The following is a 13,929-nucleotide window of genomic DNA, read 5'->3' as shown; positions in this document are numbered from 1 at the left end:
AACTGCATTCCTTTTTATTTTGCTTAGAGTTGGATATATGTGCTTTGTGTGAGAAGAAAAAGAATTTGACTTGCAGTTTTGCAGGAAGACATTTTACCTGGAAAAAGATGTTTTCTGTGTCTGCAGATAATTCATAACTCTTTGGTGGTGATGTTCTCTGCCCTCCCTTCCCCCCATGTATTGTACACTTCGAAATTCTTATAAATGCAATCTCTGATTAGTTGTGATCTTTTTGACCTTTTGGTTGCATATTATCAGAGAATAGGGTTGGAAGGGACCTTTAAAGGTCGTCTAGGCCAACTTCCCCTGCAATGAGTAAGGACATCTTCAACTAGATCAGATTGCCCAGAGCCCCGTCCAGCCTGACCCTGAATGTTTCCAGGGTTGGGGCATCCACCACCTCTCCGGGCAACCTGTTCTAGTGTTTCACCAACCTTATTGTAAAAAATTTCTTCCTTAAATCTAGTCTAATCTACCCTATTTTAGTTTAAAACCATTACCCATTGTCCTGTTGCAACAGGCCCTACTAAAAATTTTTCCCCATCTTTCTTGTAGGCCCTCTTTAAGTATTGAAAGGCTGCAATAAGGTCTCCCTGCAGCCTTCTCTTCTCCAGCCTGAACAATTCCAACTTTCTCAGCCTTTCTTCATAGGAGAGATATTCCATCCCTCTGATCATTTTGTGGCCCTCCTCTGGACCCAGTCCAACAGGTCCATGTCTTTCCTGTGCTGAGGACTCCAGAGCTGAATGCAGTACTGCAGGTGGGGCCTCACGAGAGCAGAGCAGAGTAGAGGGGCAGAATCCCCTCCCTCGACCTGCTGGCCACACTTCTTTGGATGCAGCTCAGGATATGATTGGCTTTCTGGGCTGCAAGTGCGCATTGTCAGCTCGTGTCCAACTTTTCCTCCACCGGTCCTTCTCCACAGGGCTGCTATCAATCCCTTCATCCCCCAGCCTGTCTTTGTGTGTGAGATTGCCCTGACCCATGGGCAGGACCTTGCACTTGGCCTTGTTGAATTTCATAAAGTTCACGTGGGCCCGCTTCTTGAGCTTGTCCAGGTCCCTCTGGATGGCATCCTGTCCCTCAGGCCTGTCAACCACACCACTCAGGTTGGTGTCTTCTGCAGACTTGCTGAGGGTGCACCTGATCCCACTGTCCATGTCATTGATGAAGATATTAAACAGTAATTTTTCTCATAGTAGATTACTGCTGCAGAATTAGTTTTTATAGATCTCTCTTAATTTTGAAAGGATTTATCGTTTGTAAATAGCATTTTGTAATATGGTTACCAAAAGCATATCTTGAATTAGAAACTAATTTAATTAAATGAGATCTTTTTCTGAGCTTACAATGTCAAGTTTTTGTCTTTCCTTTTTGATGGAGGCTTCTAATTATAGAACAAGGATTGTGTTTTTTAAAAACATGTAAAATTGAGTGCAAAATCAAGTTTTTTAAAAAAATTTTTTAAGGTACATTTGTGCTTAAAACTGTAGGATTAGCTGTTACAAGAAGAGTGAATCTGAAGAGAGATGGTTTATTTGTTCACTGGTTCCTGCATAGAGGGCTATAGTATTGGTGACCTGTGTTTTGGAAGCAATTTCACAGGCTTCTAGAGGACCAGGATCAGGAATTCTTTTGGGAAATCAGATTGTTTACCAGTTGCTAATACCTCTAGCATAATGTTGAAGTGCTACATAACAGATTTTTTTAACTGCCTTTGTCACTAACTATGCTCTGCTTTTTACCATCTGAAGATGATCTTCCTTCAGTCTAGCTGGAGACATGTTGGACCATTATTGCCATGGCTCTTTTCTTCATTGTTTTGCTGTAGCTCATTACCGCTCTGTTGAGAAGGCTGAAACAATTGTTTGCCTGTGCCACAGAGGCAGGTTAACACCTGAGCATCCTAGCTTAACCCACTATAAAGGTGGAATTAACCTAATACAGCCTGTTGTATATACAGAGCAACTGAGACAGATATTCATCCCTTTCCACTTCCTATGCTATAAGCAGTGATATCCAGCAAAGAAGCAGTGGAGCCAGATAAACTGCAGTAATGTCTGAAGTATCCAGACAGTCTGTCAGAGCCTTTGGGCTTCTTAGCTTTAGAAATGGGATGTTCTTGAAAGGACAGTAATGCTTCCAAGGAAAGGGTGTGGAAATTTTCTAAGTTAACCCTTCAGCTTTTAGCTGTGGCCTTTGTGAAAGCGCTCTTTGGTCTTCCGAGTGCGATACCTGCAATAGATCCTTGGGTTCTGTTTTTTTGTAGAAAATCTTGCAACTCCTTCCAGAAAGGATTCATCAGAGATGGCAATTTCATAGTATTGGTAAGTTCATTTTCTTTCTTTCTTTCTTTCTTTTTCTTTCTTTCTCTCTTTCTTTCTTTTTTTTTTTTTTAAATCTTATTTTTTATTAGTAGCTATTAGTAGTTTGTGCATCTCGTTTCCTTAACCTTTAAGTAACATAACACAGATTATGGTCTTGAAACTCTTGCAAGCTAGAGAGAGAAAAAAAAAACACAAACGCAACCAAACAAAAACCCTCACCAATGTAATGAGATGCTCTTCTAGATAGAATTAAAGGTGGGAATCTGGAAGTAGACCAGTGACTGAGAAAGAACAAAGGCAGGTGGAAGGTTGCTTTTGAATTTTTTTTTTCACGTTTTTTTGTCTTAGTAATGAGGTTAAAAATTGGGGTGAGGTGTGTGTTTCTAAATGGGGAGTGCTGATATTATGCACATTAATGACTTGAGAATCGTTTACTTTTAATATACACATCCCAAAAAGATATTAGGAAAAGATGTTACGGGTTATGAGGAAGCTATGAAAGGTGATCTTTTTTTCCTTCTGGCATTGAGAATGTTGCCTGAGGATATCAAGTTCACCAAGATTAAATTGGAGATTGCCAAGGACTTGTTTAAAAGTTACTATCAAGTCTGACCGAGAACTCTGACATCTTACTTAATAAAGAAAGAACAAACCAACAAAAATTATTTTTTTCCCCTTCTTTTTAGGGTTGATTTTAAAGAAGCTTCTTCACACTGGAAATTCGTTAAAGGTATTAGAAAATGTTGCATACTGCTTTTGTCTAAAATACTTAAAAATACAAATAAGAACATAAAGGAGAATTTTTGTGGTGAAAACTAGACCGTGACTTGTGTGTCATGAAAGATTGACTACAAGTCAACAGCTTTATCTCAGCAGAAGTACTCACAGTAGTAATGTGCCTATATGGAATAGCCAAGTTAAAGTGTGCAAATGGTTGAAGGATTTGCCTTAAAGCAGAAGTAAGCCTTAACCATTCATGGTTAGGAGCAAGGAAACTGGTTTTGGGGCTCAGGCTAACTTGGAAGTGGAAGATTATCTAGGCCAAAGAGACCTGTTGATGGGAAGTGTAATAACAGTAACAGTTGACCATGAGACAAAAGCCACACAAATGTAACGTGGTTTTGGTACTGCAGTAAAAAAGCATGCCACTCCTCTGTAAACCACCTGCAGGCTTGGCTGGTGCTGAAATTCTGCAGTGTGAGAGCCAGGAGGGGACTGCTCTAGAAGTCCATCATATTCCTTGAAGAAGGAGTGGAAGAGGGTAGAAGGGGTCCTCAGCTGCGAGGAGCTCACTTGTCATAATTGGTGAACACAATTAGAAATTTTGTGACAATCTTTGTATTTTCTGAATCATAGAATCATAGAATGGTTTGAGTTGGAAGGGACCTTAAAGATCATCTAGTTCTAACTCCCCTGGCATGGGCAGAGACACCTTCCACTAATGAGGGTGCCCAAAGCCTCATCCAACCTGGCCTTGAACACTTCCAGGGATGGGGCATCCACAGCTTCTCTGAGCAACCTGTTCCAGTGCCTCACCACCCTCAGAGTGAAGAATTTCTTCCTTATACCTAATCTAAATCTGCCCTCTTTCAGTTTAAAGTCATTACCCCTTGTCCTATCACTATATGCCCTTGTAAAAAGTCCCTCTCCAGCTTTCTTGTAGGCCTCCTTTAGATACTGGAAGGCTGCTAGAAGGTCTCTCCGGAGCCTTCTCTTCTCCAGGCTGAATAACCCCAACTCTCTCAGCCTGTCTTCAGAGTGAAGAATCCCTTCCTTCCAGCATGTTGACCACACTACGCAACTTGGTGTTGTCAGCAAACTTGATGAGGCTGCACTCGATCCCCGTCTATGTCGCTGACAAAGATGTTAAACTGCACCGTCCTCAATACCACCCCTGAGGAACACCACTTGTTTCTGGTCTCCACTTGGACATTGAGCCGTTGACTGCAACACTTTGAGTTTGACTATCCAGCCAATTCCTTATCGACCCAGTGGTTCATCCATCAAATCTGTGTGTCTCCAATTTAGAGACAAGGAGCAGGACAGTGTCAAACACTTTGGACAAGTCCAGGTAGATGATGTCAGTTGCTCTTCCCTTATCCACCAGAGCAGTAACCCCATCACAGCAGGCCACTAAATTTTTTCAGGCACGATTTGCCCTTAGTGAAGCCATGTTGGCTGTCACAAATCACCTCCTTATTTTCCATGTGCTTTAGCGTAGTTTCCAGGAGGATCTGTTCCATTATCTTGCTGGGCACAAAGGTGAGACTGACTGGCCTGTAGTTCCCCGGGTCTTTTTTTCCCTTTTTCAAAATGAAGGCTACATTTTGCCTTTTTCAGTTGTGGGAACTTCACCGCACTGCCACAATGAAAAATTCACATGGTATCTTGCTCTGCTGTTGTCAAGCAAGTGACTAGGCTTGCTTGAAACAGTTGGTTTTCTTTCTCTTCTGTTAGAGAAAACTGTCTGAAAGAGATTCTGTGAGGCAAACAGCAGTGAAGCTGCCAGGGTTGGTTGTGCTTGCATTTGAGCAGGAGCAGGACATGTGCTAGCTTGGTTCTACTGGCTGCTGGTGGTCATACTGTCTGTATATTGTCATCTTTTCTGTAATCTCCCTTCTTCTCTGACCAAGACAAATGGAAATGCTTGGGTGTGTTCTAGGACAAATTAACCTATTCTGAATTTTTCCTTTAAGATACGGCGAGAGGGCGTGCGTCTCTTTCTTTTGTGGCTGCAAGCACTTCAAAACAACTGTAGTAAAGAACAATTATGGATGTTTTCATGCTTGATTCCTGGATTTTCATCACCACAGTCTGAATATGGCCCCCGAACGCTAGATAATCTCATTAACCCTCCACTTAATGTTCAAGAAAGTAAGTAATTTGGTAATATTACTTAATTCTCTACATAATTCAATTCTCCGCACTGAAAAGGCAAGTTGATGTAACAAAGAACTAACATATATATATATGTAACCAGGGAGATTATGGAGCTGTTAATTAGTTTTCTGACAGTTTATCAGGTATCGTTCCAATAGTAACTTTGTCTTTTGTTGTTGTTTTTCAAGGGCGAGTTGTTTTTTGTGGTGTTTTGTTGTGGTGGTTTGTTTGTGGGTTTTTTTTTTTTGAAGTATGGCTATAGCCATAGCAAGCAAGCCATATGAGCTTAAGTCATAGTAAGTGACAATAAACTGACTAATTTCGTGTAATTCTTGAGAATTACCAACAGATACTGCATCTACTGGAAATTTGCACAGGCAGATTCTGGTTGTGTTGAACATTTGCACTGGCTTTGGCCATGCTCTGGGGAGCAAGCTACACAAAGCAGTTTCTGGCATGGCCTTCAAGAGAATGAGTGGTTGTTAGGGCAATGACTGAACTGTTAGGGAACAGGACAGAGGAAAGGGACCTGGGGGTCCTGGTGGACAGCAGGATGACCATGAGCCAGCAATGTGCCCTTGTGGCCAAGAAGGCCAATGGCATCCTGGGGTGTATTAGAAGGGGTGTGGTTAGTAGGTCGAGGGAGGTTCTCCTCCCCCTCTGCTCTGCCCTGGTGAGGCCGCATCTGGAATATTGTGTCCAGTTCTGGGCCCCTCAGTTACAGAAGGACAAGGAACTGCTTGAGAGAGTCCAGCACAGGGCCACAAAGATGATTAAGGGTGTGGAGCATCTCCCTTATGAGGAAAGGCTGAGGGAGCTGGGTCTCTTTAGCTTGGAGGAGACTGAGGGGGGACCTCATTAATGTTTATAAATAAGTAAAGGGTGACTGTCATGAGGATGGAGCCAGGCTCTTCTCAGTGGCATCCAATGATAGGACAAGGGGAAGTGGATATAAGCTGGAACATAGGAGGTTCCGCTTAAACATGAGGAAGAACTTCTTCCCAGTAAAGGTAACAGAACACTGGAACAGGCTGCCCAGAGAGGTTGTGGAGTCGCCTTCTCCGGAGATGTTCAATACCCGCCTGGACGTGTTCTTGTGTGATCTGATCTAGGTGGTCCTGCTCAGGCAGGGGGGTTGGACTAGATGATCCTTTGAGGTCCCTTCCAGTCCCTAACATTCTATGATTCTGTGTTCTTCCTGCTGTGTCTGTGTATGGTCAGGCAATTAACACTGTGGTATTCTTGTGGCTAGGAACCTTCCAAATGTGCATGAGAAGAAATGATATATATGTTAGATGTACTTCTTTCTCTTTTTTTCTTTTAAATAGCTCAAGTGACTGTAGAGGAAATCACTCCACTTGTTCCTCCACAGTCAGGAGATAAAGGACAAGAAGATTTAACAAGCTATTTCTTAGAAGCACTTTTGAAATACATCGTAATTCAGGTATGTTCTATAGTTTTCAAGTAAACAAGTGTGAAACAGCTAACTCCTGTTTGTCCATTACAAGAAGACACTTACTAATAGCACTGCAAATGTATATAAAAATGTTTTAAACATTCCTCTCCTTGCCTCTCCCCCACCCCCCCCCCAAAAAGAAGTCCTTTGTAAAAAGCAAATTCTCCTAGAAAAATCTTCACTTATCTTCTGTGAAGATTCATAGGTCTGTTACCATGGAGTCTTGCATCAGATTGCAACACAGAATAAAAAGAAGACTTGTCGGTCACTTCCAGAAATGCCGATTCCAGCTCCCTTCCCATTTTCACCTTCCCTCCTCCCCACCCTGTTACCTTCAACCAGTAGGCTGATTCAACTGGGCTCTTTCTTATTATGTGGATTTCTTGGTGGTCAGGGACTTTGCTTTTCAAACTAAGGGGAAACTTCTAACTGAAAACATTGTTTTTTTTGTGATATGGGCTTTTAACAAGTCTGAGCAAACTTTTGCTGGCCTTTCTCCTAGGCTTATGCTTGGGCTAGCTGGCAAAACCAAACAGAAATAGGATGTAAGACTCAATGGTTTGACTGCCAGTATCTGTGCTTAGGGTCATATTTTTCCCTCCAGCTATCCTTCTGGGATATCTGCTGTTACAATAGATTGACCATACAACCCCTCCGTTCTTTAATGGAAACACTCTGAGCTACTGGAAAGCCCTGGTTAAGAAAAATGCTCCGGGATGTGGTTAGAGCATGATATAGAGATTATGGCTTTCTAGCAAGAGTTCTTGGGTTTTCTTTATTTGATTGGTTTTGTTTTTCTGTTCAACAAGATGTTTTCTGTCCAGATCTGCAGGGATGATGCTATGACTCCTGTCGGTATCTTAACTGTACTTTCTGGGACTATAGTTTTAGGAGACTTGTAAGCTCAAGCTCAGTACACTGCACAACAAAATTTGGGATTACTGCTACAGCTGAGCAGGTGAACCTCTTCAAACAAGAAGCAATGGGAAACAGTACATATTTGGTATGCTTCAGATCTGCCAGAGCTTACGAGATAAGTTCTGCTTGAAAGTAGCTGCACTGCTGAGATTACACTCACTTAGTGGCATTGCTATGTGATAAGATCTTGCAAATCCCAAGCTACTTGAAAGGAAGATTATGGAGCTAAACTATGCACAGAAAATGAAGCCTTGAATGAGTATCTAATCTAAGGTGTGCAACTGGGGCGCATGTTACCTCATTCCCTTTGTACTCTGACACTTCTGTGATTTTGGCCAGTACTTCAAATGCCTAGCACAGGGCATGGAAAGAGCTTCTATCAAAAACTCTGGTTTAGCTATTATATTTTATGTAATTGATTTGCTGACCAGTTAGCACATGCTGCTTCAAAGCCTGCTCTGTCATATGCCCAGCAAACTGCTTGGCCGCAAGGCATGCTGTAGGTGGTCCAGGGTACTGCCTTCAGGGTCAGACTTGTCCAGCAGAACCCAGCTGGGTTTCTATCATAAGTTTTTCTTCATGCTTTTGCAGGTTGTTCTAGAGACAATGGATAGTGACACAAACATGGACAACGTTAAACTGAAACATTTCATGGCTTCCCTTTATCTATCTTACTCTCCGAGCTCGCAGTGCTGGAATAATTTACAACCTTGTTTTGTTACTTCCAGCATCTCCCGGTTTGAATAGAGGGCCTCACTACTTGTGATCTGTAGGCTAAGCTTAATGATGACTGTTCGGTTTGGATAAAAATACCCCTTATGTTCTTGAAGACAACTGCCCTCTCTGTACTAAATTGGTAGTATTATACTTAAATTTAGATAAGTCATTGAGACAGGTGTCATAGACTTGTTCATTATGTGAATGCTAAAGTCTTTTGCTGAAGTCTCTAGAAGTGCTGATAATTTCAAGCTGAATAGTTACTTTTTGATATTAAGTTCTGGTAAAGGACTTTGTGTAACCGATTTCTACATATTAGCCATCCAGTCTATTGAATTATATTGAGAGGGGATATATATGTGTGTATATTCCATTCTAAAGGCCCATTGCCCTGAAAATAGATCATAATAGAGCTGTGGACTTGGAGTAAGGAATAGAGGAGAGGAGGGAAAGAAAAGAGTACTTTTCAGAAAACTTCCTTTATTTTGTTTATGGTAGACTTGACCTAGTTAGATTACCTAACTCTGCAGGCAGATAGATTCTCCAGACAAAGATGGAAACTGCATGTTGATTTATTATTAGGGAGAACTTACAATGCTTTTCAGTAGGAGAACATTTCATAATGGGGAAGGCTTAGCACTTATGATCCATGAAGGTAGATTTGTGTAATTCAACTTTAAAGTTGTATCTGCTGCTGCTTGTGGTTGACAGATTTGTTTTTCATATTGCCTACTACACAAATGAATCCAAGTACCTATTATAATGAATATATGGACACTTGTTAGTCGAAATGTGTTAAAAGAAATTGTCAAACAAGTGTTCAGAGTAGCATGGGTTATTGTCCTTTTCTTATAAAACGTTTTGAAATTAAAAAAACCAGTTTTATTAAAAACAATCTATTTGGGTTCAGTCCCTGACTTGGCAAGATGAAACCAATAGAAATACATCTGCTTTTATGGTCATTATTTGATGCGTTCAAATTCATTTTGAAGGAACGTTTTGGAAGAGAACAGTCTTTGTTTCGTTGACATTTCCTAGCTGGTTTCTGTTCCATCTTTCTAGAAGTGTTTATTAAAATGCGTATGACTTCATTCCAAGGAAATAATTTATAACAAAGCCATTTCATCAGTCATCTTTCTCTTCTAGTTGTTTACTTTATCCAACTTCTTTTTTTTAAGGTTAAGAGTTTAGAATGGAAGAACAAGGAAAACCAGGAAAAGGGATTTTCATTTTTATTCTCAAATTTTAAAAAATACTACTTACCTTCCATTTTCCCAAACATCTGTAAGGACACCAGCTTGTATAACCCTATACTTGGTAAGTGGTAACACAGCTGATAAAATCATTACATTTTCATGTTGCCCATAACGAACATTCTCCAAAAGTATTTCTTATGAAAGAACATGTTATGGTTCCCGTTCGTGGTTTTCAGTTCTCTGTGGAGGCACCTGACCCCTTCATTAGAGCCAGTCTTGCTATATTAACCTGATTCAGGTGAATTAAATGTTCTTGTAAAACTGTTCTTTAACGTGACCTTTGTTGGTTTAAGTTGTGCTCTGAAGAGAAACAACTGCTGAGATAAAAGGTGTTAGTGTACTGTTCTTTGGGGAACATTTGCTTTATCTATAAGAATCATGGTGTGTGCATCATACACTGCTTGCTCATAGTTCAGTCAGGGCAAAGTTACTTACGCTTTTGCGTCAACTGTATTTTTTCAAGAGCTTTTAGTAGCATGAGGGAGCTAAGATTTAACACAATCTTTAAAGCTGATGGTGCTAGAATATATCTTTCAATATAGAGAGCGAAATTTTAGATGTTTGCTAAGCAAGTCTAACTGGAGTTTTGTTCAGAGGTTTTTAGCCCATTCTAAGCTATACACATGTTGGTTGTAAGCCAACAGAGTTCGAGACTCTTGTTTGCAAAGTGATATCATGTACACAGGCTTTAAGCTGCCATTTCATTACCTGAGTAATATGGACACCTCACTGCTTCTTTTACCTGTTGGTGCAGCATCTCACCAGGGTTGGTAGTGATCTCTAGCCACAATTTCATGTTCTAAAATCAAGCTGTCAGGGAAATGTGTTGAAAAGGTCTTACTTTCTGCCGGTCCATGTACATGTAATTGGATTGAGGCTTTCTTCGGAGATGGATCTTTCAAAACCATGTTCTCCTAGGAAAGACAAACAGTGGACCTTCTCATCTAGGGGAGAAAAACAGTCTAAATCCAGCTATAAGCAACAGTTGAATGAGAGCTGTGTGAAGAAATTGAAGAGGTTCGTTGATAAAATAGCTACAAGAGGGATGGTAAGCAATGGTGACAAAGCAAACCTACTGCAGCTTGATGTCCTTGAACAAGAAATGTGGAAACGATATTTTCTCGTTCTGTGAAGATCTTGATTGAGTCTTCCACAGAAGTGTTTATGCAGTCCTCTCTTTCTGTCAACCATAAACAAGAAAATTCCAAGGCCTTGGTAAAGGACAATGGGGAAGAAGAAGAGCTGAGCACAGATCTCCAGAACTACTGTCAGTGTCTTAAACTGTGAAGGTCAACAACAATGACGAGGATTTTGAGAGGAATACAGTAATGAAAGCACCGGAAATACTGGTAAGTAGAATAGTCTTTTCTCCTCTAAGAAGTTCTTCTCTGGCATGCCTCTCCCTGCCCTATTTGAAAACAGTCCTGTGCCTGTTCTGAACTTAGACAGAAAAAAGGTCAAACTTGGACACTGAGCCTGCTACTAAAACCAGAAGTTCTTATGGTACTGCTGTAATGTTAAATTTAGAAGTCATGAGGTGCAAATCAAAACAGTAGTTTTAGTAAGCAAGCATTGATACAGGGCTTTACTGGAGATAGTGTATTGGATTGAGGTGTTTGTTGTTTTTTTTTCTTTCTGTTAAGGCAGATTTTCAGGTAAGTATATTTGTTACAGTAACAAGCAATGAGCATTCCAGTTACAAGGAGCTAGTATTGTGCCACCTCCAAATTCTGGCTGAGTATTACAGGCTTAGAAGAGCTCATGAGATTGTTATTTTGTTTTGAATGTCTTTTAACATCTGTTTAGATTCTGTAAGATAGTCTTTAAAAACTCCTTAGTAAGAAATGCAGATTTGGCAGTAAGATTCCAGGGGCGTTGTTTCTCCTATCATAGCAATGTGTCTTTCAGTGCCATTTACAAGCCATTTAGATGGACTCCTTCATTTACAGAGAGACATTAAAGTGGGCTGGCCTACAGCTCTCTGCAGTTCTTGATTCCTTTAGTGCCTTAAAATGTAAGTGTGGTCAAAACTGTAAGTGTCCACCATTATAGCTGTGTTTTTGCTAGCCTTTTCATTTTCTACCTTGTGTATGTCTTCCACCACCTACACCTTCCTGCTCTCTTTGGCACCAACTCACACCAAGTCACCAGAGGGGGAAGGATGAGGAAAGCTCAAAATAGAAAGGAAAAATGGAAAGTTGAAGGAAGGGAATATTTCCTCTTCTGCTATTTGAGTCACTCTAATAAGCTTCTGTTTTGCTTTGGTTTTAGGTCGGTGTCCTCATCTGGAGCCTTGACTCTACTTTCAAGATGGACAGAAATGTGAAAATACAAGGAGGATATACTTGAGAAGTAGCTGCAGCACATAATACACTTGAGAGAATAGAGAGAGAGGGTGTTCTGAGAGGTTATCATGAAACTACAGAAGATGACAGTATGCTGCAAAGACATATTTACCGCGTACCTACTGGATATCTTGTCCTTTTGAAATAACTGTCCGAGTGCTGTTACTGCATAGCTGGTATTGCAGCCTTCATGCTCTGCTGAATGCTGATAAATACCAGAGAAAACTGATTTTTGCATCTTTAAATACTGCGCTACCAGGTGTTTACTTCCCTTTTTCGCTGATTGTGCTATTGCACATGCTTCTATTTAATATATATATATATAATTTTTAATTTCCTTACTGGCCTGCTGCTTTCCAAAGAATGAAAACCATGTACTGTTTTTCATTTGTAGTAAATAAACTCTTTGTAAGCGTTCTAAAAAGTATTCTGTGCATTTTTTAATTACTTAGGTGGATGGTATGCAAGGGTCATGTAGTTTTTTCCTCTAAAAATAATGCTTCCATTAAAAATAGTGGATGTAACTTTAAAGTGTGTTTGGGAAACATTCCTCAGATTAGCAGCATCATGATGAATTTATTACCACTGTTGTATGTGGCCGTTGAAATGACACTGAGATATACCAGCTTCAATATCCTCAGTGCTGGTGCTGGATGTTGTGTTGTATTTGTAATGTTAAAAAGGAAGCTTTTACAGCAGTCTAGCAGGTAGGCTGTATTCACTTCAAATGCCTAAAAGTATATATGGCTGTCATAAGTTAATTGCCTCAATAGTAGCTGATTAATTCTTTGATGCTATCCAGATTTGTGTCCTCTATGATACCATAACCTGACAGAAGTTATGCTGGATTCCCTAAAACAGGTCCTGACCTTGCATTAGGAAGGTATAGTCAGGGAACAACTTCATTTTCTTCAGCATGACTACTTTGCGTCTTCTTTGACTCCCACTCTTAATATCTTTGAACTTCCTTCTGTAAAACCATAGAATGTATCTCTCACTTATGTATCACAAGCTATAGAAGAGTTGAGGCAGTGCTAAAATATGTCTGTCCAACCTGTCCCTCTCTGTATCTGTATAGGACCATCATTTTCCATGCCTTTTTTGTGGGTTTGTTTTGTTGGTTTGTTTTTTATCGGAGATCTCATACTTGCCCTTCTAGAACTACAAGTAGAGTTGGCACACCTCTCTCAGAGAAATGTCATTTGCACCTGAAGGTTTTGTAGCTGCTTCAGATTGGCGACTAAACTGGTCAAGGGGCTGGAAAATAAAACTTATGAGGAGCGGCTGAGGGAGTTGGGGCTGTTTAGCCTGGAGAAGAGGAGACTGAGGGGAGACCTGATTACAGCCTACAAATACTTGAGAAAAGATGGTGGGGAGCTAGGGGAAGGGCTCTTTACATTAGTGATGGGTGACAGAACAAGAGGAAATGGGTATAAGCTTAGTCAGGGGAGATTCAGGTTGGATGTTAGGAAGTATTTCTTCTCTGAAAGGGTTGTCAGCCACTGGAATAGGCTGCCCAGGGAGGTGGTTGAGTCCCCATCCCTGGACGTGTTTAAGAATAGGGTGGATGATCTACTTAGCGATATGGTTTAATGGGGATTAGGGACGGTTGGACTCGATGATCTCTAAGGTCTTTTCCAACCTAGAAATCTATGAATCTATGATTTGTGTTGCAGAGCTGTTTTACACTCTGTCTTGGGTTGTGAAACCCAGAAATGACATTTTGCAGCCTTGAGGTGGGTGGTACATGTCTGGAGTTGAACTGGGCTGTTGATATTTGTCCTTGCAGAAATGTCCATTATGTACCATTTAAAAATTATCTATCATGTCATGTTCTGTCCCCATGCCTCCTTCCCCCACCATGTCTTTGTAATGTTTTTACTGCATGTGTCAATTCCCTCCACACTGAGTTATTAAGAACTGTGTCACTTTTTTCTGAAACAGATTCAGGAATACTGGTGGTGCGGTCAGCATCTTTGTCACTAGCACAGTAGAGAACTAAAAGAGCTAAATAGTTCTGAACCATTGTG

General features: G+C 40.6%; 1 protein-coding gene across 6 annotated transcripts in view; it reads left to right on the top strand.

Annotated features, from left to right (window-relative positions):
* Window positions 1–13,929, top strand: part of RALGAPA1 (Ral GTPase activating protein catalytic subunit alpha 1) — a 146,741-nt gene that overhangs the window by 16,791 nt on the left and 116,021 nt on the right. For all 6 annotated transcript variants that reach the window (XM_086613850.1, XM_086613851.1, XM_086613848.1 and 3 more), the window contains exons 4-8: window positions 2,270–2,327; window positions 3,014–3,057; window positions 5,024–5,201; window positions 6,536–6,651; window positions 9,477–9,615. In XM_086613850.1, coding sequence (XP_086469976.1) covers window positions 2,270–2,327; window positions 3,014–3,057; window positions 5,024–5,201; window positions 6,536–6,651; window positions 9,477–9,615 — 535 coding nt within the window. The remainder of the gene's footprint in view (window positions 1–2,269; window positions 2,328–3,013; window positions 3,058–5,023; window positions 5,202–6,535; window positions 6,652–9,476; window positions 9,616–13,929) is intronic.

Source organism: Tauraco erythrolophus, chromosome 6 (genome assembly GCF_009769465.1).
Source record: "Tauraco erythrolophus isolate bTauEry1 chromosome 6, bTauEry1.pri, whole genome shotgun sequence".
NCBI lineage: Eukaryota > Metazoa > Chordata > Aves > Musophagiformes > Musophagidae > Tauraco > Tauraco erythrolophus.
The sequence above is the reverse complement of the archived record's forward strand: the minus strand, read 5'-3'. Positions and strand labels throughout refer to the sequence as shown.